At 41.5% G+C, this 21,783-nt stretch overlaps 2 protein-coding genes across 2 annotated transcripts in view; one reads left to right on the forward strand and one right to left on the reverse strand.

The window, feature by feature from the left end:
• Positions 1-3,709, reverse strand: part of VWA5A (von Willebrand factor A domain containing 5A) — a 29,903-nt gene extending 26,194 nt beyond the window's left edge. The window contains exons 1-3 of the mRNA XM_027531613.1: positions 3,489-3,709; positions 2,471-2,515; positions 67-124 (exon numbers count right to left, since the gene is read on the reverse strand). Of these exons, the coding sequence (XP_027387414.1) occupies positions 67-109 (43 nt within the window). The 5' untranslated portion in view covers positions 110-124; positions 2,471-2,515; positions 3,489-3,709. The remainder of the gene's footprint in view (positions 1-66; positions 125-2,470; positions 2,516-3,488) is intronic.
• Positions 3,710-20,186: 16,477 nt separating this feature from the next.
• On the forward strand, positions 20,187-21,517 carry LOC113886295 (olfactory receptor 8B3-like). Its single transcript, XM_027532381.1, has one exon. It carries the CDS (start codon positions 20,194-20,196, stop codon positions 21,121-21,123), a length of 930 nt encoding a protein of 309 aa, XP_027388182.1. The 5' UTR covers positions 20,187-20,193; the 3' UTR covers positions 21,124-21,517.
• The last annotated feature ends 266 nt before the right edge of the window (positions 21,518-21,783 follow it).

A 21,783-nucleotide genomic window follows, 5' to 3' on the forward strand; every position in this document is an offset into this window, starting at 1 on the left:
TAATTGAATGCCTCCTGTAGGCCAGGTTAGGTACAAAGGCAAGTAAGAGTTATGAGTCAGACTTACCTGGCTTCTCCCGGGGGGTTAGGAGGCCTCCTGGGTGCACCATGGTGACACAGGGATACTGTGGAAAAAAACACATGATAAACAGAGTAACATGCTGGGAACTATTCACTCGAAAATGAAAGTGAAAGTCGCTCAGTCGTTTTTACTCTTTGTGACCCCATGGACTATATAATCCATGGAATTCTCCAGGCCAGAATACTGGAATGGGTAGCTGTTCTCTTCTCCAGGGGATCTTCCCAATCCAGGGATCGAACCCAGGTCTCCCGCATTGCAGGCTGATTCTTTATCAGATGAGCCACCAGACAAGCCCAATCACTCAAGTACCAGCATTATATTTGCTTCTCTCTGGCATAATGGTAAAGGAAGGAACCTAGAAAAAGACTGGATAGGTGAAAAGTTGCTAATAGTAAGAAAAGAGTCAGTTGCTCAGTTGTGTCTGACTCTTTGTGACCCCATGGACTGTAGTCCACCAGGCTGCTCTATCTATGGAACCCTTTAGGCAACCCCTTCTGGAGTGGGTTGCCATTCCCTTCTCCAGGGGATCTTCCTGACCCAGGAATGGAACCCAAGTCTTCTGCATTGCAGGCTGATTATCTACCATCTAAACCACTGGAGAAAACCCAGTAGTAAGGCTCCTTCTAAATGTCAGACCCAGGTGGGGAACCTGTAAGGTTCAATGCTGCTGCTGCTAAGTCGCTTCAGTCGTGTCTAACTCTGTGCAATCCCATAAACGGCAGCCCACCAGGCTTCCTCGTCCCTGGGATTCTCCAGGCAAGAACACTGAAGTGGGTTGCCATTTCCTTCTCCAGTGCATGAAAGTGAAAAATGAAAGTGAAGTTGCTCAGTCGTGGCCGACTCTAGCAACCCCATGGACTGCCGCCTACCAGGCTCCTCCGTCCATGGGATTTTTCAGGCAAAAGTACTGGAGTGGGGTGCCATTGCCTTGAGTATATACTAAATAGGAAATCTCTGAAAAACCCTGAGGCTTGTTCAAAGGCTAGCTCCAGTTTTTTCCAAAGCATATTTAATACACCACTTGTTAGATATATTGAATCAGTGTAATTAGTTTAACCCCTCTGAATCTCAGTATTCTCTTGCTAAAATGAAAACCATAATACCTGTATATCATATATGCACATATGAATTAGTATGTGTGAAGTTCCTAGAACAGTGCCTGACTTATAGGAAACAGTTAATCAATGTTAATAGACATAAGTATTGTTTCTATTATTCCTTTTACTACTATTAAATAGACCTCTGCTGTTACTTTGATCATGCTATTCAGACAAGTAGGAAGCTGCCAAATTCAAAATGGATCCCCTTACAATTTGGAGCAATTACCTTACAGCTTTTCTTTTGTGGCTCATCATTGAAATTGCTGATGGATTCTCCTGTTGATGATACATTTGTTTGTGTGTGTGTGGTTTGTACACGTTTGTGCCCAGTTGTGTCCGGTGCTTTGGACTGTAGCCCGCCAGGCTCCTCTGTCCATGGAATTTTCCAAGCAAGAATACTGGAGTGGGTTGCTATTTCCTTCTCCAGGGGATCTTCCCCACCCAAGGATCCTTGTCTCCTGCATCTCCTGAATTGATAGTGGTGATCCTTTATAACTGAGCCACCTGGGAATCACCTATTTGTTGTGTGTGTGTGTATATATATAGTATATATATATATGTGTATATATATATATATGTATATTACATGCTACATGTAGCATGTCCTCTATTTTAAATCAGGCCATTCTAAACATATCTTCCAAGTTTTACTATAACCTTAGACAACCATTTCATGTGACATGTTAACAAAGAAATCAATGTATTTACATATACTGTGATTTACATTATGATTCCTTTATGCAGAGAAGTAAGAGGTGGAGCTGGTTCTACCATTGAAGATGCCCTGGAACTTTTCTGAACCCAAGCATTTGTGAGATTGCCTGTAAGTATTCGAGGCCATCTATGCTCATCCCAATCACCATTTAAAATATATCACACACTATCCACAATCCAGAGCAAAGTCCAGATTGCCCCTCCAGATGATAGCAATCCTGTTTCTTATCATGGTGCCCCTCCTCAAAAATCAGAGCCAATAAAACAGGCTCTTCCTTCCGTGTCTGTTTTTATTTTGAGGAACTGAGTAAAAACTGAGCATGGTAAAATAGCACACTATCTGACAGAGAAACACAGAGCGCAGTAGCAGCTGTGAGGGAGGAGAGGTTTCCAGGCAGACTCCTGACTGGGCTAAATTCCCTGGTAGAACAGGCTGGAGCTGGGGGCAGGAGGAATTTCTAACCACACCAGCAGGGAGCTTAAAGCAGGAGAAGGACACCGACACCGGGTACAACAGCTGAAGAAACTGCGTCAGATGTCAGGCCGCCCATGCTCCAAAATTAGGTAATACTCACCCAGGGTGGTTTTCAGATGGGGTGAGAGAAGCAGAGGGACGTCTCCTATAAAGAAAACAACACTATTTTCTGATTATGACCCCAGATCAAATCCCTCTTTGCCAGACATTTGATTTCCTGAACCCTCTCCCCTACCCTTCCCCAAATAAATGATGCTGCGTCAGAATTAGTTCTTCCTTCAAGAAGGCACTTCAGAAATGCACCCAGCAACAGGTAGGCAGACTGGCCACAGGGGCTGGCCAAGGTCAAAGCCTTGAATCCCAGGCAGCAGGGAGAGCAGAGGATGGCTCACTGAGCCGGGGGCGGGGGGCCTCATGCTAGGCGGACCCTCTGGAATGCAGGAGCCCCGGCAGAGCGGGGGCGGGAAGGAACAGCGGGCGGTGGCGCAGTGGGTCACACCCCTGCAGCCTGCTGCAGGGGAGAAGTGGAGAACCCGGAATCCGGGGGAGTGGGTGAAAGCGGGACTCCTCTAGAAACGGAGAGTGACTGAGTCCTTATTCAGTCCTAAAATTTCAGCATCCAAATACTAACGGAAGGGATCTGAATTTTTATATAGAAAGCTTTAGGGGCTGCAATACGACTGGGGAGGGGGTGGGGGGGTGGGGGGGTGGGAGGACTTAGAGAGAGAGGGCTTGAAGCTCCATTTCCCCAGCATAAAATCACATAAAATTGACAAAGCATCAAGTGTCCACAGGAAACAAAGGAAGGAAGAAAGAACGAGAGAAGTTGACCAAAAGTAAAATGAAGTAAAAGAGAAGTGAAGTCGAAAGAGGGGTCTTGGGATTATCCGGAGATGGCTACATCCCCCTTCCACATTCAGCAAGATACCCCAGAACCACCAAACCCGCAGATACCCTCAAGGCATCGCACTCCAGGACTAAGTTCCCTACCCTGGGCTTGCAGTTAAAACGAGCCCCGAAAGATTTAAAGATGGGGAAAGGGAGTTGGAAGAGGCAGGTCTCAATCCTCAGGAGCAAGGGTGCCATTCAGCGCCGGCGCGGGCACCCTAGTCACTTACCTCCAGCTGTTCCCAGCACTCTGCGTCGCTGCAGGCAGAAAACAGCTGCAGACAGAATTTTCAGGAAGCCACGCCCCCTCCTAGGGACCGGATGTAAGGTAGTGACTACGTGACTAAGGGATCGATGGAAAATTCTTACACAGAATATTGAAAATTTCACTTCTCTCTGGTTCAAGTCCTCAACCCTGGAACGTTTGTTTTCTTTTCTTTTTCCTTTGTCTGGTCTCAATTAAGGAACAATCAGAGGAGAGGCACAGGGAAGGGATTTTTCCCTTCCCTGTAGTTAATGTAGTTAATGAAACTACATTAACATCAAAAATCACATGTTTTTGTAATAGACTGAATTAGCATTTCTTCATTCTTACTGTGCTAGGCACCAAACTATATTGGTTTTATATCATTGATTCATTTTTCATTTGAGTCGTTTGTTCCAAGATTGTATCCCCTCCTACAATATGTGGGGAAAATGAGGAGCCAAGGAAAGGCACCCACAGACCAAGTCTTTCAGTCATGAGTCACTTGTGGGTTTTTCATTCTGACTATAAAATCAAATGCTGGGGGCTAACAGTGCAAATAACTGAGAATATTTGTGCTCATTCAGGCCTTAGGTGCATTTTGGAATTCAAAAGCAATTTAGCAATTTAAAAGCTACATTTTTAAACATTTCCATGTACTACATACTACTATTAAAACTATGAGAATTGAAAAGTATTTTTTCAAAAGTGAAGTCTAGATCATGATTGCTCAATAGAAAGATAATGCAGGGTCTTCCCTGGTGGTCTAGTGGTTAAGACACCACCCTTCCAGTGTAAGATGTGCAGGTGTGATGTGCCAGGGCCGGGGAACTAAGATCCCACATACCACATGGCCAAAAAACTAAAAAGAAAAAAAAAATTAGAAAAGGAAAGATAATACAGTCACATGAGTGATTATAATGTCCTAGAAGCCCATTTTTTAAAAGCAAAGAAAAAAAAAAGTAACTGAAATCAATTTAATGCTGTATTTAATATGGTATATACAAAAACTTCTATTTTAACATATAATGATGTAAAACTCCTTATGAAGCATTTTGCATTTTTGTGTACAAATTTTTGAAATTAATAATGTATTTATATTTACACTATACCTAAAATCATACTACATTGTAAATGCTCAGTGACCACACTTAGCTAGTGACTATAATATCCAACAGCACGGGTCTAGAATATAATTTTTTAAAAATCAAAGTTGACTGTCAAATAATTGCCCCCTTTTAAAGAAGGGAACCATTAACACAGAAGTGGCAGAAACAGCACTGAATGACGAGTTAAATACATTTTGTTTCAGTACACAGGGTACCGTCTGATCCATCAGAGAGGCTCTCTGAGCTCATGTTTTAACCTGTAAAAAATAAATAATAAATACTTCTAAGAATTGCCATACAAATTAAACAAGACATTTTGTGCATTGTCCATTGTGTATAAAAATATTTCTAGAATTAAATTTCTATTTTAGAGGCTGATGATGTCACACACTAATTCACACATTAGACACTATGTGACTTAACTAAGCATTAAGTGGACACTACACATCTGAGTTTAAGATAGGTGTCCACAGGCTCTTCTCTCCACTCCTATGGCTCGGTGGCCTGCAAACATCAGAACCCCTAGCTTACGGGAAAATCAGGAGTTAATTTAGAATCTTTTTGTTTTAATTCCTATATAACATGAACATTGTGACTATGAAACTCACCTTCCTCCTCTGAAACTAGCTGGGTATCTTTTCTTTCCCTAATCTCATCATTTTAAGAGGAAAGATGTCAGTTATTCCTTTTCATCTTTACATTAAGAAGAAGCAGGTTTAAATGAACGTGACTTCTGTTCTCAGTTCAAGTATTTTATGCCGAGAAATATAAAAGCAAGTGTCCCTCAAGGAATTCTGATTTCTGGGGTTTAGTGGCCTGAGTATTTGTAAGAATATATCCTCTAATATTCTTTTTACAAGTGGAAACCGTGTGATATCACATTTCCTGAACAATGCAATTAATATAGCCTAATATCAGATACATATTTAGAACACAATGATGAAGAAATAGAATGTGTAAAAGAAAGAATGTAATATTCTCTTAAGTATTTTAAACTATAGTGGTAGATTTCCAGTCATATTTTTTAAGTAAGACATGGATAAAGTTTTAATTTAAAAAATATAAGAATAATTCAAATATTACATAAATTTATTCCTACCCCAAAATTATATAACTATTCTTTCTCCCTTAAAAATTTTTGTTGACATGTAGTTAATTTGCAATGTTGTATCAGTTTCAAGTATACAGTAAAGTTATTTAGTTATATATATATATGTATGTATGCTTTCTTTTTCACATTGTTTTCCTTTATAAATTATTACAAGATATTGAATATTGAGTATAGGTCTCTGTGTTATATGGTAGGTCCTTGTTGTTCATCTATTTTTATATGTAATTCAGTTCAGTTCAGTTCAGTCGCTCAGTCGTGTCCGACTCTTTGCGACCCCATGAATCGCAGCACGCCAGGCCTCCCTGTCCATCACCAACTCCCGGAGTTCACTCAGACTCACATCCATCGAGTCAGTGGTGCCATCCAGCCATCTCATTCTCTGTCGTCCCCTTCTCCTCCTGCCCCCAATCCCTCCCAGCATCAGAGTCTTTTCCAATGAGTCAACTCTTCGCATGAGGTGGCCAAAGTACTGGAGTTTCAGCTTTAGCGTCATTCCTTCCAAAGAAATCCCAGGGCTGATCTCCTTCAGAATGGACTGGTTGGATCTCCTTGCAGTCCAAGGGACTCTCAAGAGTCTTCTCCAACACCACAGTTCAAAAGCATCAATTCTTTGGCACTCAGCCTTCTTCACAGTCCAACTCTCACATATATGTAGTAGTGGGTAGCTACTAATCCCAAACTCCTATTTTATCCCTCACTTTTCAAACCTTTGGTAACCATAAGTTTGTTTTCTATGCCTATTTCTGTTCTGTAAATGAGTTCATTTGTATAGTTGTTTTCGATTTCACATATAACTGATATCATATTTGTCTTTTTCTATTGGACTTTCTTCACTTAATATAATAATCTCTAAGACCATCCATGTTGCTGCAAATGGCATTTTTCATTCTTTTTTAATGTATGAGCAATATTCCATTGTATATATTATATATACCACATCTTCTTCATATAGTCATCTGACAATGGACATTTAGGTTGCTTCCATGTCTTTTTGTTGCTGTTGTTTAGTCACTAAATCATGTCTGACTCTTTTGTGACCCCATGGACTGTAGCCCGCCAGGCTCCTCTATCCATGGGATTTCCCAGGCAAGAATTCTAGAGCAGGTTGTCGTTTCCTCCTCCAGAGGATCTTCCTGACCCAGGAATCGAACCCACATCTCCTACTTGGCAGTGGAAATCTTTACCACTGAACCACGTCTTGGCTATTTTTAATAGTGCTACTATGAGCATGATGGTGCATGTATCTTTTCAAATTAGTTTTTGTCTTTTCTGAATATATGTCCAGGAGTGCAAAAAATTCAGTCACATAATTGTAAATGACAAATGATGGAATCTTTTAAATTTATTTATCAAGTATTTTGGAGGTTCTCTCACAGTCCAGTGATTAGGACTCAGTGCTTTTACTGCTATGACTTTTGGTTTCACCCCGTGGTTGAGGAACAAAGATCCCACAAGTCACAGAACATGAGCCAAACAAGTATTGAGGATGTCTACTACAGATGAGCACACTGAAAGATGATGCAGCATCATTCTCTTCACAACCTTGCAGTCTAGTGAGGAGAGGACTGGCCAACACATGCCTCATCCTGATCAACTGCTGAATGAGTGAAGCACTGTATCCAGTGCTCTCTTTGACTTAGAACCATCACTCCTAATGTATCAAACCCATCCCTGAGGAGACCAACAAGTCATTATAAAAAGCAGTAGGAACTGGTTGAGTTTCAGAGATGAGGCAGACCACTACTGTCTATAGCGATAACAGCAGTCTTTAGGGAAGGGTAGATTTTAAACTGTATTCAGAAGTAGGGAGAATTCACTTAGGCTGAAGGACACAAAGGGATATTCAGATGTAAGATAAAATATTCACCACCAGATACCTAATTCAATCAGAATACTTTGTTTTTCTCCAGCTTAGAGATCCATGGCCTGAAAAAGAGGTAAGATACACTAATTTATATAAGAAGTTTTTCGTTTCCTAGAAAAATCACAAAATGAGATTGGGTGTATCCCCTAGATTTACTGACAAAAAACTGACAAATAAATATTGTGTATGCTTAAAGTGTAAGCTTCCCAGGTAGCCCAAGTTTAAATGTATCCACTTGCCAATGCAGGAGATGCAAGAGTCAAGGGTTCAATCTACAGGTTGGGAAGATCCCCTGGAGAAGGAAATGATAACCCACTTCAGTATTCTTGCCTGGAAAACTCCATGGACAGAGGAGCCTGGTGGGCTATGGTCCATGGGATCTCAGAAAGTCAGACAAGACTGGGCAATTGAGTACACACACACATACATACTTAAAGTGTACAAACTGATGATTTGGTATATTTTGAGATGATTATCACATTAACACATCAACCACCTTATATGGTGACTGTTTTAAAAAGTTTTAAGTTATAAGATAAATTCCTGGAATCTGATGTACAGCATGTGAATTTTATTCATAATGCTATTTTTTATACTTGAATTTGGCTAAGAGATCAGCTCTTAATGAAAAGAAATGAGTCCTCAAAGATGATTTATGGTACTAGAAGAGTAGATATTTGACACAGTATTCTTGCTTCTCCTTAAAATAAAATATTACAGATAAACATCTGTTCTCCTTATATATCTTCTAGCAAAATTATTGTGTAAGGTATACTGGAGTCAATATTTTATTTTTTATTTTCATTTAAAAAAATTTTTTGTGTTAAAATACACAAATTTTAAACACAAAGCTTCAAGCATATCTAAGACCTATATGAGCCCTCTACCACCCCATGAATCACGCATATTGTGAATAATGTTTAGTAAAATAAATCTCATAACAGACTATTATGATCCTGTGAGTGTGAGTGTGTGTATGTGTCACTGTCTCACCATGCAAGTAGTTTGTTTGGAACTAAAAATTATTTGTAATTTGCTGCAAAATTATCTTGAGGGGTGATGCTGCTGCTACTAAATCGCTTCAGTCATGTCCGACTCTGTGCGACCCCATAGACGGCAGCCCACCAGGCTCCCCGGTCCCTGGGATTCTCCAGGCAAGAACACTGGAGTGGGTTGCCATTTCCTTCTCCAATGCATGAAAGTGAAAAGTGAAAGTGAAGTCGCTCAGTCGTGCCTGACTCTTATCGACCCGGTGGACTGCAGCCTACCAGGCTCCTCCGTCCATGGGATTTTCCAGGCAAGAGTACTGGAGTTGGGTGCCATTACCAGATTGCAAAAAACAATAAATGTAATTCAAAGGCAAGAAGTGTTCAAACTATCTCATATTCTTTTTGTAACATGGATAAGTCAAAGTGAAATGAGCTAAAGCAATGTCTTCACAGTTATGCCAGGCACATATCTCATGTGGAAGGAGATAATTTAGGTGATTCTCTCTGTGTTCTAACTTATGTTTGTTGAATTAAAGGTGAGCTAAGTCCCTATACATAATTGTTAATGTGTTATTTGACTTAGAATAATTATTTCAAATATATCAAATCCTTCTCTGTGGGGCAAAGCAAATCATTGATCTTATTCCCATACAGATAATTACATAATTTATTTTCCACCACGGTTGGAAATTCTTCTGGAGCAGGGCATGGCAACCCACTCCAGTATGCTTGCCTGGAGAATCTCCATGGACAGAGGAGCCTAGCAGGCTACCAGTGCATGGGGTTGCAAAGAGTCAGACATGACTGAGCAACTGAGCACATATTCCACCACTGGCATGGTGCAGTCATCCAAAAAAAATACTAAGGGGTACATGTACCTCTAGGAGATATTTTTATTTAATCCTTAGACAGAAAATAATATAGGACTTGGGTTATTAGGATTATGTGAAAATCAACTCGTCTGCTGCTTTGGGGATATCAATATAGAAGATTTTATTGACTTTATACTTGTCACCCTCCTTTGATTCCTTGGGGAAAGTTTCTGAAGTGGAATAAATCTTAGAGATCAAGAAGTTACACAGAGAGACAAGCACTAGGAGTAAATGCAGAGAATGACTTAGATGCCATTTCTCTTCTTCCTCTTTTCCTTTATCCAAAAGCCATGGTTTAGGTGCTGCTTCAAGGTAGAGGAAAGAAGAACATTTAAAGTCATGTGAGCTAGGGAAAAGCCTGGACACTAGAGAAGTGGTTTTTGTTTTTTCATCCTTTTTTCAACTGTTTAGCTCTTTTTAAGCTATGACCTTCTGAAGCTTTCTGTTGGGGCATTCAGGTTTGGAAAGAACCGCTGCTCCCTTCAAACCCTGCTCTCACTGTCCTAAGTACAATCCACCAGGGAGAGTGCCCACTCCACCACCACCCACAGTGCCTGGCAGCCCCCATGGGCACCCTGGGCTTGCTGCTGCTCCACCAGACACGGCTGCTTTAGTCTGAAGGGAGCCGTGGTCGGTGGAGTGAAAACACGTTCTTACACTTGGTCTGCATGACTGTTATGCTTTGCTGGTATTTATCCTACAAATGGTAATGTGCAGCAACATCTTGTAGAGATTTCTACCAAAATCAAATGTGGGGTTTTAGATCCCCCGGATACTGTGAAAATGCAAAAAGGAAATGGTCCAGAGTCCAGTCTCAGTGAGAGCTTCACACTGTCCTCAGGTTTTACCTGTCGGAGGGGAGGCAGAGCTAAAGTGGCTCCCTCTAACCCCAGTTGTCTGATTATGCAAATCTGGGGTTGGAAAATGAAATTTTTAATTTCCGTAGCATTCCAGTTCAGTTCAGTCACTCAGTCACGTCCGACTCTTTGCGACACCATGGACTGCAGCATGCCAGGCCTCCCTGTCCATCACCAACTCCCGGAGTTTACCCAAACTCACGTCCATTGAGTCGGTGATGCTATCCAACCATCTCAGCATTCCAGAGAGGTACATAATCAAGAAATCCTGGGCTAGAATGTAGCAAAATGCCACCGCCCAGTTCTGCAGATCAGAGTCTGTCCTGAAGGTCAAAGTCCACACCTCAGAAAGACATCTGATAAAGAAGGGAATGGGGAAGCCAAGTGACATGAAAAGTATCTGAGTGCAATACAGACATGGACCATAGAGATGCTGTATAGAGACTCTCCACCCGTAAACACTGCAATCATCACCTTCACTAAGTTCCAACAGGCAGAAGGGGATTTTCTGCCTACATACATGTGCCGCAGGGTTCGGATTGACCCTCTGTGCCTTTCTCTTAAAGATGATGTTAGGAAGAGCTATTTCAGCTATGGGGATCATGATAAAGAGCTATGTATTCAGTTACCTAGAATACATATCCCACAGGCAGGAATCAGACCATCCAGGTCTCAGGTAGTGAGGAGTATTAGCCTATGGTCTCTCACTCCCAAACTGAAGGGTATTCCAAGTAGAGCAGAGGAAGGTAGCTATCATACTTTCATTTAGAAAAAAAGGAAAATAAGTGTCCATGAGAGAGACCAGAAACAACACAGTCCTAGACTTGTCCATGGTACCCCAACCCAGGGGACAGAGTCTTAGAGGATACTCTTCTCTTAAAATTGTTTGGCTCACAGAGCTCTGCACCTAATCATGCTGATAAGTGACACAGACACTGCTTTAGATGAATAATTATTCCATTTTTTTTTTTGGTCTCCAGAGTTCCTGGTGTTTAGGAAAAGATTCTGTTTTTTGAGGGGAAGTGGGAGGGGAGCTGGGCTCCAGGGAGGTTGGGGCAAGGGACACAGAGAAGGGCAAAGAAGAGAGGCCCAGGTAATCTGGGCATTGATCTTCCTGCCCCACTGAGAATCTGCATTCATTCCTGCCCTCAGGTGTATGAGAGGAGCTGGTTTCTTTTTGAAAATAATTCACTTACTTTATTTAAGGCTGTGCTGGGTCTTTATTGCTGCATGCAGGCTTCCTCTAGTTGCGGCAAGTGGGGGCTACTCTTAATTGCAGTGGACGAGCTTCTCATTGAAATGGCTTCTCTTGTTTCAGAGCAAGCGCTGCGTGTGCACGGGCTTCAGTGGTTGTGCTGCACTGGCTCAGTAGTTGCAGCTCACAGGCTCTCCAGGGCAGCCTCAGTAGTTGTGGCTCACAGGCTTAGTTGCTCTCAGCATGTGGGATCTTCCCAGATCAGGGATCAAACCCATGTCCCCTGCACTGGCTGATGGATTCTTATTCACTGTAGCACCAGGTAAGTCCCAGGAAAAGCTTTAATTGTCCCAGATGGGACTATGTTCAGTTATTTACTAATGAATCTTGCAATCATGAATGCTACAATTGTATAGTTTCTACTTTCCAAGATATATTCAAGTGGGAAACATTTGTACATGTGAACACAGTCCCAAATAGATTTCAATGGTGAAGTCAAAATTAACATTAAAAACTGTCTACTGTGGAAATATATGAGACATAAGCCAAGAGTGAACCCTCACATAAACCATGGACTTTGGACAATAATAATATGTCATTGTAGGTTTATAAATGTAACAAATGTACCACTTTGGTGGGGATGTTGAGAACAGGAAAGGCTGTCCCTGTGTGGGATATACAGGGAGTATATGAAAAATCTCTGCATCTTCTGCTCAATTTTGCTGGAAAAACATAACTGTTCTTTAAAATATTATTTTCTTAAACTTGTTTAAATAGGAAAAATTATATGAGATATAGCAAACTCTGTGCACAGATAAATATAGGTCACCTTAAATCCTGGCATATTAAAGAAGTTTTAACTATTTTAAGAAATTTGAGGGATAAAAAATTAATCTGAAAGGGAAATAATGAAGTAAAAACTTAAAGTAGTAAATTCTACTTAAAATAATATTTTCAAATGGATAAATATGTAAAGGGATCTTGAATATTATCAACAAATTGATAGCCCTCTAATAAACCAGATTAAGAAAACAAAGAGGGAGAGTAAGTAAATCTATGAGGAAAACTTAATCCTTATATTTTAGTGAAACCAACAAATATTTAAGGATGAAATTCTCTGAGTTTGTTTCAGAATAACTCAGGGATGAGCACTGAAGCAGGGTAAAGGGTACACGGGAATCATCCCACTAGTCTCTCCTTTTTCAAAATTTCATACTTACCTTTTGAAACTAAAACTCTAATTTTCTTTTTCCATTTATTGTTATTTCTTTAATCTAGTTGTCTATTTAAAAAAAAAATGAAAACATAAAACCTAACAATATCCCTTCTACTTTCACTTCTCCCATTGTTCTGCAGAGAATGCCATGCCCAAAACCACCAATGACATTATAATCATCAAATCAAGTGACACATGTTCAGCTTCCACCTAATTAGATTTCTCTGCAACATTAGGAATCTAATCTCTCCTCAAAACTCAAGCTTCCTTAATTAGTCAGCAGCATTTGTATTTTTCTAAGTGGCTTTAGTGGTTAAGAACCCACCTGCCAATAGAAGATATAAAAGACAAGAGTTCGATCCCAGGGTAGGGAAGATCCCCTGGAGGAAGGCATGGCAACCCACTCCAGTATTCTTGCCTGGAGAATCCCATGGACAGAGGAGCCTGGCGGGCTACAGTCCATAGGGTTGCAACGAGTCGGACACGACTGAAGCGACTTAGCATGCAAGCACACACACACAGCCTTGCTCTGACCTCTACTTCTTTGCTCTTTCTCATAAAAGATGATGTTAATCAGAATTTCCTTCACTGCCTCTTGTCACCTTCCGTGTGATATCCTCTCATGGTGATATACACACCTATGCTTCAACTGCCATTCCTAGGTTGATAACTTTTAACCTACTGTTAAGTTTCAAGACTAATTCTATCATATGCTTTCAAGGCACCTTAAACTTAACCAAAACTTGTACTTACTAAATTCTTTCTCATAAGCAGGCTTGTGCTTGTTCCCATGGTTTACATCTTATTTAATGGCATCTTGACTCCTGTTTTCCCTAACTACATATATCATTTCTTCTCTGACCTGTGTCTCACTAATCCCTCACCTATCTTCAAAACACCCCAAATTACGAGTGGTCATTCTCTTTTGTGATGCTAGCTACTTGACATCTCACACAGTGATCCAATTACCTTTTTCATTTCCTTGATCCCTAATGTTCATCAATCCTGGAACATATAATCCTGATGTCTTCCATCATACACGTCTAACTTCTTTCAGGCCTCTAGTTGCTCCTATAGCTGACAGTGTTTTCTATGTGTGATTTCATACGTCCTTCTGTATCTGGTTCCTCTTTCAGGGCCTCTGATGCTGCTGCTAAGTCACTTCAGTTGTGCCCGACTCTGTGCGACCCCATAGATGGCAGCCCACCAGGCTCCGCCATCCCTGGGATTCTCCAGGCAAGAACATTGGAGTGGGTTGCCATTTCCTTCTCCGATGCATGAAAGTGAAAAGGGAAAGTGAAGTCACTCAGTCATGTCCAACTCTTAGCGACCCCATGGACTGCAGCCCACCAGGCTCCTCTGTCCATGGGATTTTCCAGGCAAGAGTACTCGAGTGGGGTGCCATTGCCTTCTCCGTCAGGGCCTCTAGGCCCCTTGGTGATTCCACTGTAGTAGGTCTCAGGGTCAAGGGTCAGACCAAGATGATTCCATGGCAGTTGGCAGCCGTGACAACAGACTAGCCCAAATGGAGGAGTGGGGAACAGTAGGATTTATCTTCTCTGCTCCATAGGCTACTTCACTTTCTACCACTGCCATTGCGTCAGCAATCACTAAAAGATTTCCCACTATTTCTTGTGACTAATCCTATCAGAGAAGAAGCATGTGAGATATTGGTGACAGTCTCTGCTAGAAAACCCCAATCACAGTGGTGCACATACTGGTCAGAAAGGTCGAGGCCACCAACCTGTTCTTTTCCTCCTGGGTCTTAGTCCTCTTGGCAATAGGACTCATCATAGAAGAATGGGCTGAGCTGAAGTTGGGACCCCAGAAACCTATGATAAACCGCAGTCTGTGGATATGTTGTACTTCACTGTGGCCATCAGGTCAGAGCTATTATATGGAAAGAGATAGGTGGAGAATGAGGGTTCATCCTTCCTTGACTTCCATTCATCTCACCATTATCCTCTAGTGCAACCACCTATGGTTGCAGTGTGCCTACTTGCATAATCAACACAGTCAAGGTCTATCCCAAAAGCTCAGCATTTGTACATTTTGGAAAAAAGTTTAGAAGCTCACAGACTTAACTGATGGATCTCTGAGAAGCCCTGACAGTAACAACAGGGTATCTAGCACATCTAGAATGTAAGGATATAAAAGAAAGGTGACTGGCAGCAAATAAAACATGTTACATTGTCACTAGAGGAAGACAAGAGTTTAGCAAGAAATACATTTTGAAAAAATAGAAGAGAAAGAAGTTTACAAAGATAGAAAGAGAACAGTTTCTTTTGGTTCTGTCTCCCATTTAGCTTAAGACCTCGACCTCTTTCTTGCCCCATCTTTGCTCTTTATTATTTAATCAAATGTTTCACCTCATTCATGTTTACCTAGAAATTTGTGTGCCCCAGGTAGAAATAAGCCTAGAAGAAATATCTGTCCTTGCCTCAATACAGCTTCTTCTTTTCAACAGATGGCCTGGAAGTGGTCAGGAACATTCTGATTGTGTTGTTCAGCCTTTCCTTCATGCATAACTTACTCCTGGGTTTTGAATTCACCTATATGATTCCTCAAACCAAATATACTCTCATTATGACTGCCTGCCTCGCTTTCCTCACAGGTAACTTCCTGTCTTCAGTCACAAGTAACTTCCTGTTTTCCCTAACATAGGATTGGAGGCATACTTGGTTTGTAGATCCAGGCTGTGGTCTCAGACTAACTCAGCCCTCCCAGTTCTTTGGCTTAGATACGCAGCTGCCAAATTGGATCCACCACTCAAGTGGCATTGGCCTTTGGGCAAGGTGCAGTTGTGAGTGGTAGGGGTTGGGAAGTCAAGCATATCTCAGGTTAAGACTTAAGTACGGGAGCCAGGGTCCATCAGAAGGGACTTTTCTTTCTCCTTTTGTCTGGACATCAGGCATCCTTCTGCTCGCTGTGCCCCTACTGTATCACCACATGCTAATTCAAGGTGAATCCATGTATTATTCAAGTTACAAGGTCTCCTGGGTCATTTTTACTACATACTTAAACGTTTTATTGTTATTCGCCTCTGGTGAGTGTCTTCAGGGCCCTTGATGGGTGCTAACAACCAATCCATCTCTGATAGGCGGGAGAGTGAGAGGATGGGAAAGAAGACAGAGGGAAAGTTACCAACCTTTGCATTTTAAAGGGCTAGTGGGGAGTTAGACTCACTCTGAGGATGGTTCCTACAGGATGTGGGCTGAGTGAGATTTTCAAAATGCTTGCCTCCAAGGGAACCCTTCCTTTCCACCTTTTCTTTCATACCTGCCCCATTCAGAGTGGAAATAACTGCTAACTTCAAGACTAAAGAGAATGGCTGATAGGGAATGTTCACTCATGTGGAGACAGTGACCCTGGCGGCATAGTGTCCTGCCAGGACAGCCTGAGGTCAGAGAGAATCATTGTCTGATTCACGGTGACCACCTACAAACACCAGAGAGTCTTCTAAGAAGTCTTTAAAATTTCCCTTGGAATTAAACTTCCTAACTCAGAAGCATGTCCTCTGTCAGAAAGAATTCTCAATTGTGTTGAGTTGAGCACTGCCTGTGTGTGTGCTCAGTCACTCAGACATGTCCAACTCTTCCGAGACCCCATGGACTGCCAGGTTCCTCTGGCCATGAGATTTTCAGGCAAGAAGACTGGAGTGGGTTGCCATTTCCTCCTACAGGGGATCTTCCCAACCTAGGGACTGAACCCAAGTCTCCTGCATCTCCTGCATTGCAGGTAGATTCTTTACCTGCTGAGCCATCAGGGAAGCCCCAAACCTTGTGCATGTGTGCCCAGTTGAGTCCGGCTCTTTGTGACCCCATGGACTGTAGTTGGGCTGTATTTAAGCTATTCTGCACACACTTTTAAAGTGAAAGAAAGAAAGTGAAGTTGCTCAGTCGTATCCGACTCTTTGCAACCCCATGGACTGTAGCCTTACCTGGCTCCTCCATCCATGGGATTTTTCAAGCAAGAGTACTGGAGTGGGTTGCCATTTCCTTCTCCAGGGAATCTTCCCGACACAGGGATCGAACCCAGGTCTCCCGTATTGTAGGCAGATGCTTTTACTGTCTGAGCCACCAGCATTCTTCTGCTAAAGCATCCCCCTCCTGAATGGCTTGGGACAGTTCAAAGGGAACCATTAGGCTTTAGATCTGGGCCTCATGGCCCATAGGGAAGTAAGTGTTTCTGTGACTTTTCTATTGTTCCTTCATCACCCTCCCCTGGCTTCTCTTTCTCCCAGGATTCCTCTCTCTCTTACAGTGCAAGCAGTCCATAAATGGTTCTGGCAGCCTGATCACCATCCCCAAATCTACCAGAGAAAGTCAGGTTGTGTAGAAACATGGGGTTTCTATCAAAGTTGTCACTTTACCAGCTGGTACTGCAATGCCTCATAGTATTGTCTGGATACACTCTGCCCACATGAAAGAAGATTCTCCAAAAAGACCACACATCCAAGCATGTGATGTAACCTGGGCTCTATGATTTGACAATTTATCTTTCTATATATGTTCATCTTAATAGCAACAGCTTGTGCATATGTGGTGTGTGAAGGTCCAACTGTATGGTGTGGTTTGGAGTTACATAAATGACTATAACTGGATTGGGGTCTATAAGAAGATCCAGAAGCCTTTAAAAAAATTGTTTTACCCTGACGAGCTTTTATTTGTTCTCACCATTTAATAGCATCTGTTATTAATATAGTAAATATCATCATATAACTGATAGTTTCTGTATTAACTTTATATATCACAATGATTTGGAATAATGTATATTACCTTTAGTCTCACTGATTTTATTGTAAAATATTTCAACCCTTCAGAAAAAATACAAAACAACATGATAAACACCTGTGTATACATCACCCAACTTTCACATTATAGACATAACTGATATTCCCCTAATTGTTTTTCTAATCTTAATTCCCTCATTTGTTTCACTGTAAAACACCTTTAATGATGCATTGTTGATAATTTTACATTCATGTCATCTTTCCTACAACTTTATGCATCTATAAAAATTGTAGAAAGTAGCTCTCCAAGCATTTAAAGATCATTAAATATTGTACTGTACAGATCATTTTTAGCAACTCACTTTTTTCACTTGACTTTATGGTTTTGTAATTCATTGATAAGTTTTGTTCTACTTCATTCATTCAGGCTACTGTTAAGTTTTTCCCTTTAGGGATATAATGTGAAATACTCATTTTCCAGTTGATGAAAAGCTAGCAGTTTTCTTTTGTTGTTTTGTCGCTAAGTTGCATGCAACTCTTTTGTGACCCCATGGATGGTAGCCCACCAGTCTCCTCTGGCCATGGGATTCTCCAGGAAAGAATACTGGAGTAGGTTGCCATTCCCTTTTCTAGGGGATCTTTCTCACCCAGAAATTGAACCTATGTTTCCTACATTGGCAGGCAGATTCTTTACCACTGAGCCACCAGGGCAGCCTTGGTTTCTTTATTTTGTTAAAAATAGTGCTGCTATGAATATTCTTATACACAGTTCTCTCTGACCATGAGCTGGACTTTCTCTTGGGTGTTTAGGACTAGACCAGCTGTATCAGAGAGTGTTTTCAATATGATAACTACCTGTGTTATTGTTGTTCATTTGCTGTCGTGTCTGACTCTTAGCAGCCCCATGGACTGCAGCACACCAGGATACCCTGTACTTCACTATCTCCCACAGTTTGCTCAAACTCACGTCCATTAAGTCAGTGATGCTATCTAACCATCTCATCTTCTGCTGCTCCCTTATCTTTTTGCCTTCAATGTTTCCCAGCATTACAGTCTTTTCCAATGAGATGGTTCTCCACATCAGGTAGCCAAAGTATTGAGTTTCAGCTCCAGCCTCAGTTCTCCCAATGAATATTCAAGGTTGAATTCCTTTAGGATTGACTCATTTGATCTTCTTGCCGTCCAAGAGACTCTCAAGAGTCTTCTCCAGCACCACAGCTCGAAAGCATCAATTCTTCCACGCTCAGTCTTCTTATTTGTAACAAATACTAAAGTGTTTCTTTTTATATGTGTACTTTTCTTAAGCCATAAGCTCCTAGAAGGCATAGGATTGTCCCCTAATAATTCCTCAGCATCTGAAATAATACCTATCAGAAACCCACAAAAGTGTAGGGCCTAAGAACTGAGGCCCCGAGGCATAACTTACTGATGTTTTTCCTGCCCTACACTCAGGTCTACAAAGAAAAACATTGACTTAATGCTATATAAGCTTTTGCCTGTGGGGTAATAATTCTATTGGATCAGCTAAAATTGGTTCCAAGAAACATGGGAAAAAGGGATTTTCATTCCTTCAGTGTTTGTTAAGCAAATATTTATTCAATACCTACTATATATGCCTGGTGTTACTCTAAGTTGCTACAAAAATAGCACTGAACAAAAAAGACAAAATCTCTGCCCTTATGGAACTTAGATTCAAATGCACCTGAGCATATCAATGTGTGTGTATGTGTTGTGAGAAAACAAACTAAGTAAACAAATAAGTGACAAGTATTTCATAGAGGGGTAGGTGCTGTATATTCAGGAAAGATCACCTGCTTTTCTATTTGAGGATGTGCCCCATTTGGCAACAACAAAAAAAATATGCAAAATGGTTTACTTCCAATACATCACTGTTATAGTGAACTCAGCTTAAATGCAGAGTAGGTAATTTCTCTTTGCTACAAATCATGATCTCTGGGGAAAAGACAATGAAAACCTAAGACTTCTAAGTTTTAATCAGGTCCCTAGGATTTCACAATAACCCCTGGGTCATATTAGCAGGTGGCTCCCTGGGCACCAGCAGATGCTATTTCCACCCCCTGAACTGGAGAGGACACTCTGGCAGAGCCACCATCAGAAATCATGACCTGTAACTCCTGGCACCTCAGAGCCTGGGGTACCGAGGTCTGTGCTCTGACTCTCTCAGTCCAAAACGCACTCAAAACAGAAACAATAGCAAAGAAGAAGAATCTCTGTTCTGGGCTGTTCATCTCTAAAATTCATCAGAGCCACTTGCTCTTCCTTGAGAATAAGGAAGCAGAGGTAGCAAGTCCCAACACTGAAGTCTCCATACAGAAGGGTGAGTGTTGAATTTTATCTGCCCTGTTACTCATCTTGCAAACCTCATCTCTGGAAGCCAAGGATTCCCTGAAATGACAGCTTTGTCTCTGCTCAGATAACCACTGATCATTGGGTGGGTCTGATAAACTGTCAGAGCAGAAGTGGAACAGAGATGCTGTTGTCATGAGTCCATGGATTACTGAATTTTATCCCTGTAGAACTTGCCCGATAGTGTTTTTTATACACTTCTTTAAAAATTTCCCCAGCCTTTATACAGAGGAGAAAGCAAAGACACACAGAACGGTGGGTGGGGGTTCTTCTCAAACTCTGGGACTGTCTCAATAATCTGGGATTGGGTGGAGAGAGCGGGGTACTCATTTTTAACGTTATGCTCTGTCCTGTTCCCACAGGTATGTCCTAGGGAAGAATGGCCCCAGGGAATGAATCTTCAGTGACTGAGTTTATCCTGCTGGGTTTAACACAGCAGCCAGGACTCCAGCTGCCTCTCTTTTTCATTTTCTTAGCAGTTTATGCGGTCACTGTGGTGGGGAACGTTGGCTTGATTATTCTTATTGGTCTGAACCCTCACCTGCACACTCCCATGTACTACTTTCTCTTCAACCTTTCCTTCATTGATCTCTGCCACTCCTCTGTCATTACCCCTAAAATGCTGATGAGTTTTGTAAGCCAGAACATCATCTCTTATGCAGAGTGCATGACTCAGCTCTGCTTCTTCTCCTTCTTTGTTATTGATGAGTGCTTTATTTTGACATCAATGGCCTATGACCGATACGTGGCCATCTGTAAGCCCCTGCTCTACAAGGTCTCCATGTCCCATCAGGTCTGCCTCATGCTGACGGTGGGTGTATACGCGATGGGGCTTGTGGGGGCCATGGCCAATACTGCGTGCATGCTGCGACTCTCCTTCTGTGATGGAAACATCATCAATCACTACATGTGTGACATTCCTCCTCTCCTCCAGCTCTCCTGCACAAGCACCTCCATCAATGAGTTGGAGATTTTCATCGTGGTGGGTGTCAATGTCATAGTGCCCAGTGTCACCGTCTCCGTTTCTTACACCTTGATCCTCTTGAACATCCTTCGCATCCGTTCTGCAGAGGGCAGGTCCAAAGCCTTCAGTACCTGCAGCTCCCACATAATTGTGGTTTCTCTTTTCTTTGGATCATCTGCATTCATGTATCTCAAGCCTTTTCCTGCTCGGTCTCTGGATGAAGATAAAGTGTCCACAATTTTTTATACCATTGTGGGGCCAATGGTGAATCCTTTCATCTACAGTTTGAGGAACAAAGATGTCCAAATTGCATTGAGAAAGACCTTGAAGAAAAGAGTAGTCTGAACTAAAATTTTGTTAGTTATTGATGCCACATCTTAGTATGGACATACAATGTATAAAGACATGGAGAACATAGAAATTAAAGTAGAAATGTAAGTGATTTAAATCAGAGCATAAATTAAGTTCATTATATAAATCACTTCATAAGAAAAAACACTGTATGGAAAAGGAGGATCAACCCTTCATCCTTTCATAGAAAATAGGGGAAGGAGTCATTGTGTCATTGTGCAGCTTATTTTCAGAGACTATATGGTTTTAAATTGAGAAAATTGAATGATGATGTACCAAGGAATGGTAAGATTGTCAGATTTTTCAGGGTGAGTAGGGAGAATTGAGAGAGTAGCATTGACATATATACACTACTGTGTATAAAATAGATGGCTAGTGGGGAGCTGCTGTATCGCACAGGGAGCTCAGCTTGATGTTCTGTGATGACCTAAAGGGGTGGGGTACAGGGTGGGAGGGAGGCTCAAGAGGGAGGGAATATATGTATACACATAGCTGATTCATGATATTGTACAGCAGAGACTAACACAGCATTGTAAAGCATTTATACTCCAATTTTCAAAAATAAATAAAATTTTAAGTAAAGATTTCAGAAGTTTCCCTTTAGGTATCCCAGGGACATTAGGTACAAATAATATAGTTTATTTAATCAACAAA

The sequence above is a fragment of the Bos indicus x Bos taurus genome, chromosome 29, assembly GCF_003369695.1.
Source record: "Bos indicus x Bos taurus breed Angus x Brahman F1 hybrid chromosome 29, Bos_hybrid_MaternalHap_v2.0, whole genome shotgun sequence".
In the NCBI taxonomy this organism is placed as follows: domain Eukaryota; kingdom Metazoa; phylum Chordata; class Mammalia; order Artiodactyla; family Bovidae; genus Bos; species Bos indicus x Bos taurus.

Excerpts from the sequence above, each read along its gene's own strand:
- LOC113886295 (XM_027532381.1), top strand. The coding sequence starts at position 20,194 with ATGGCCCCAGGGAATGAATCTTCAGTGACTGAGTTTATCCTGCTGGGT.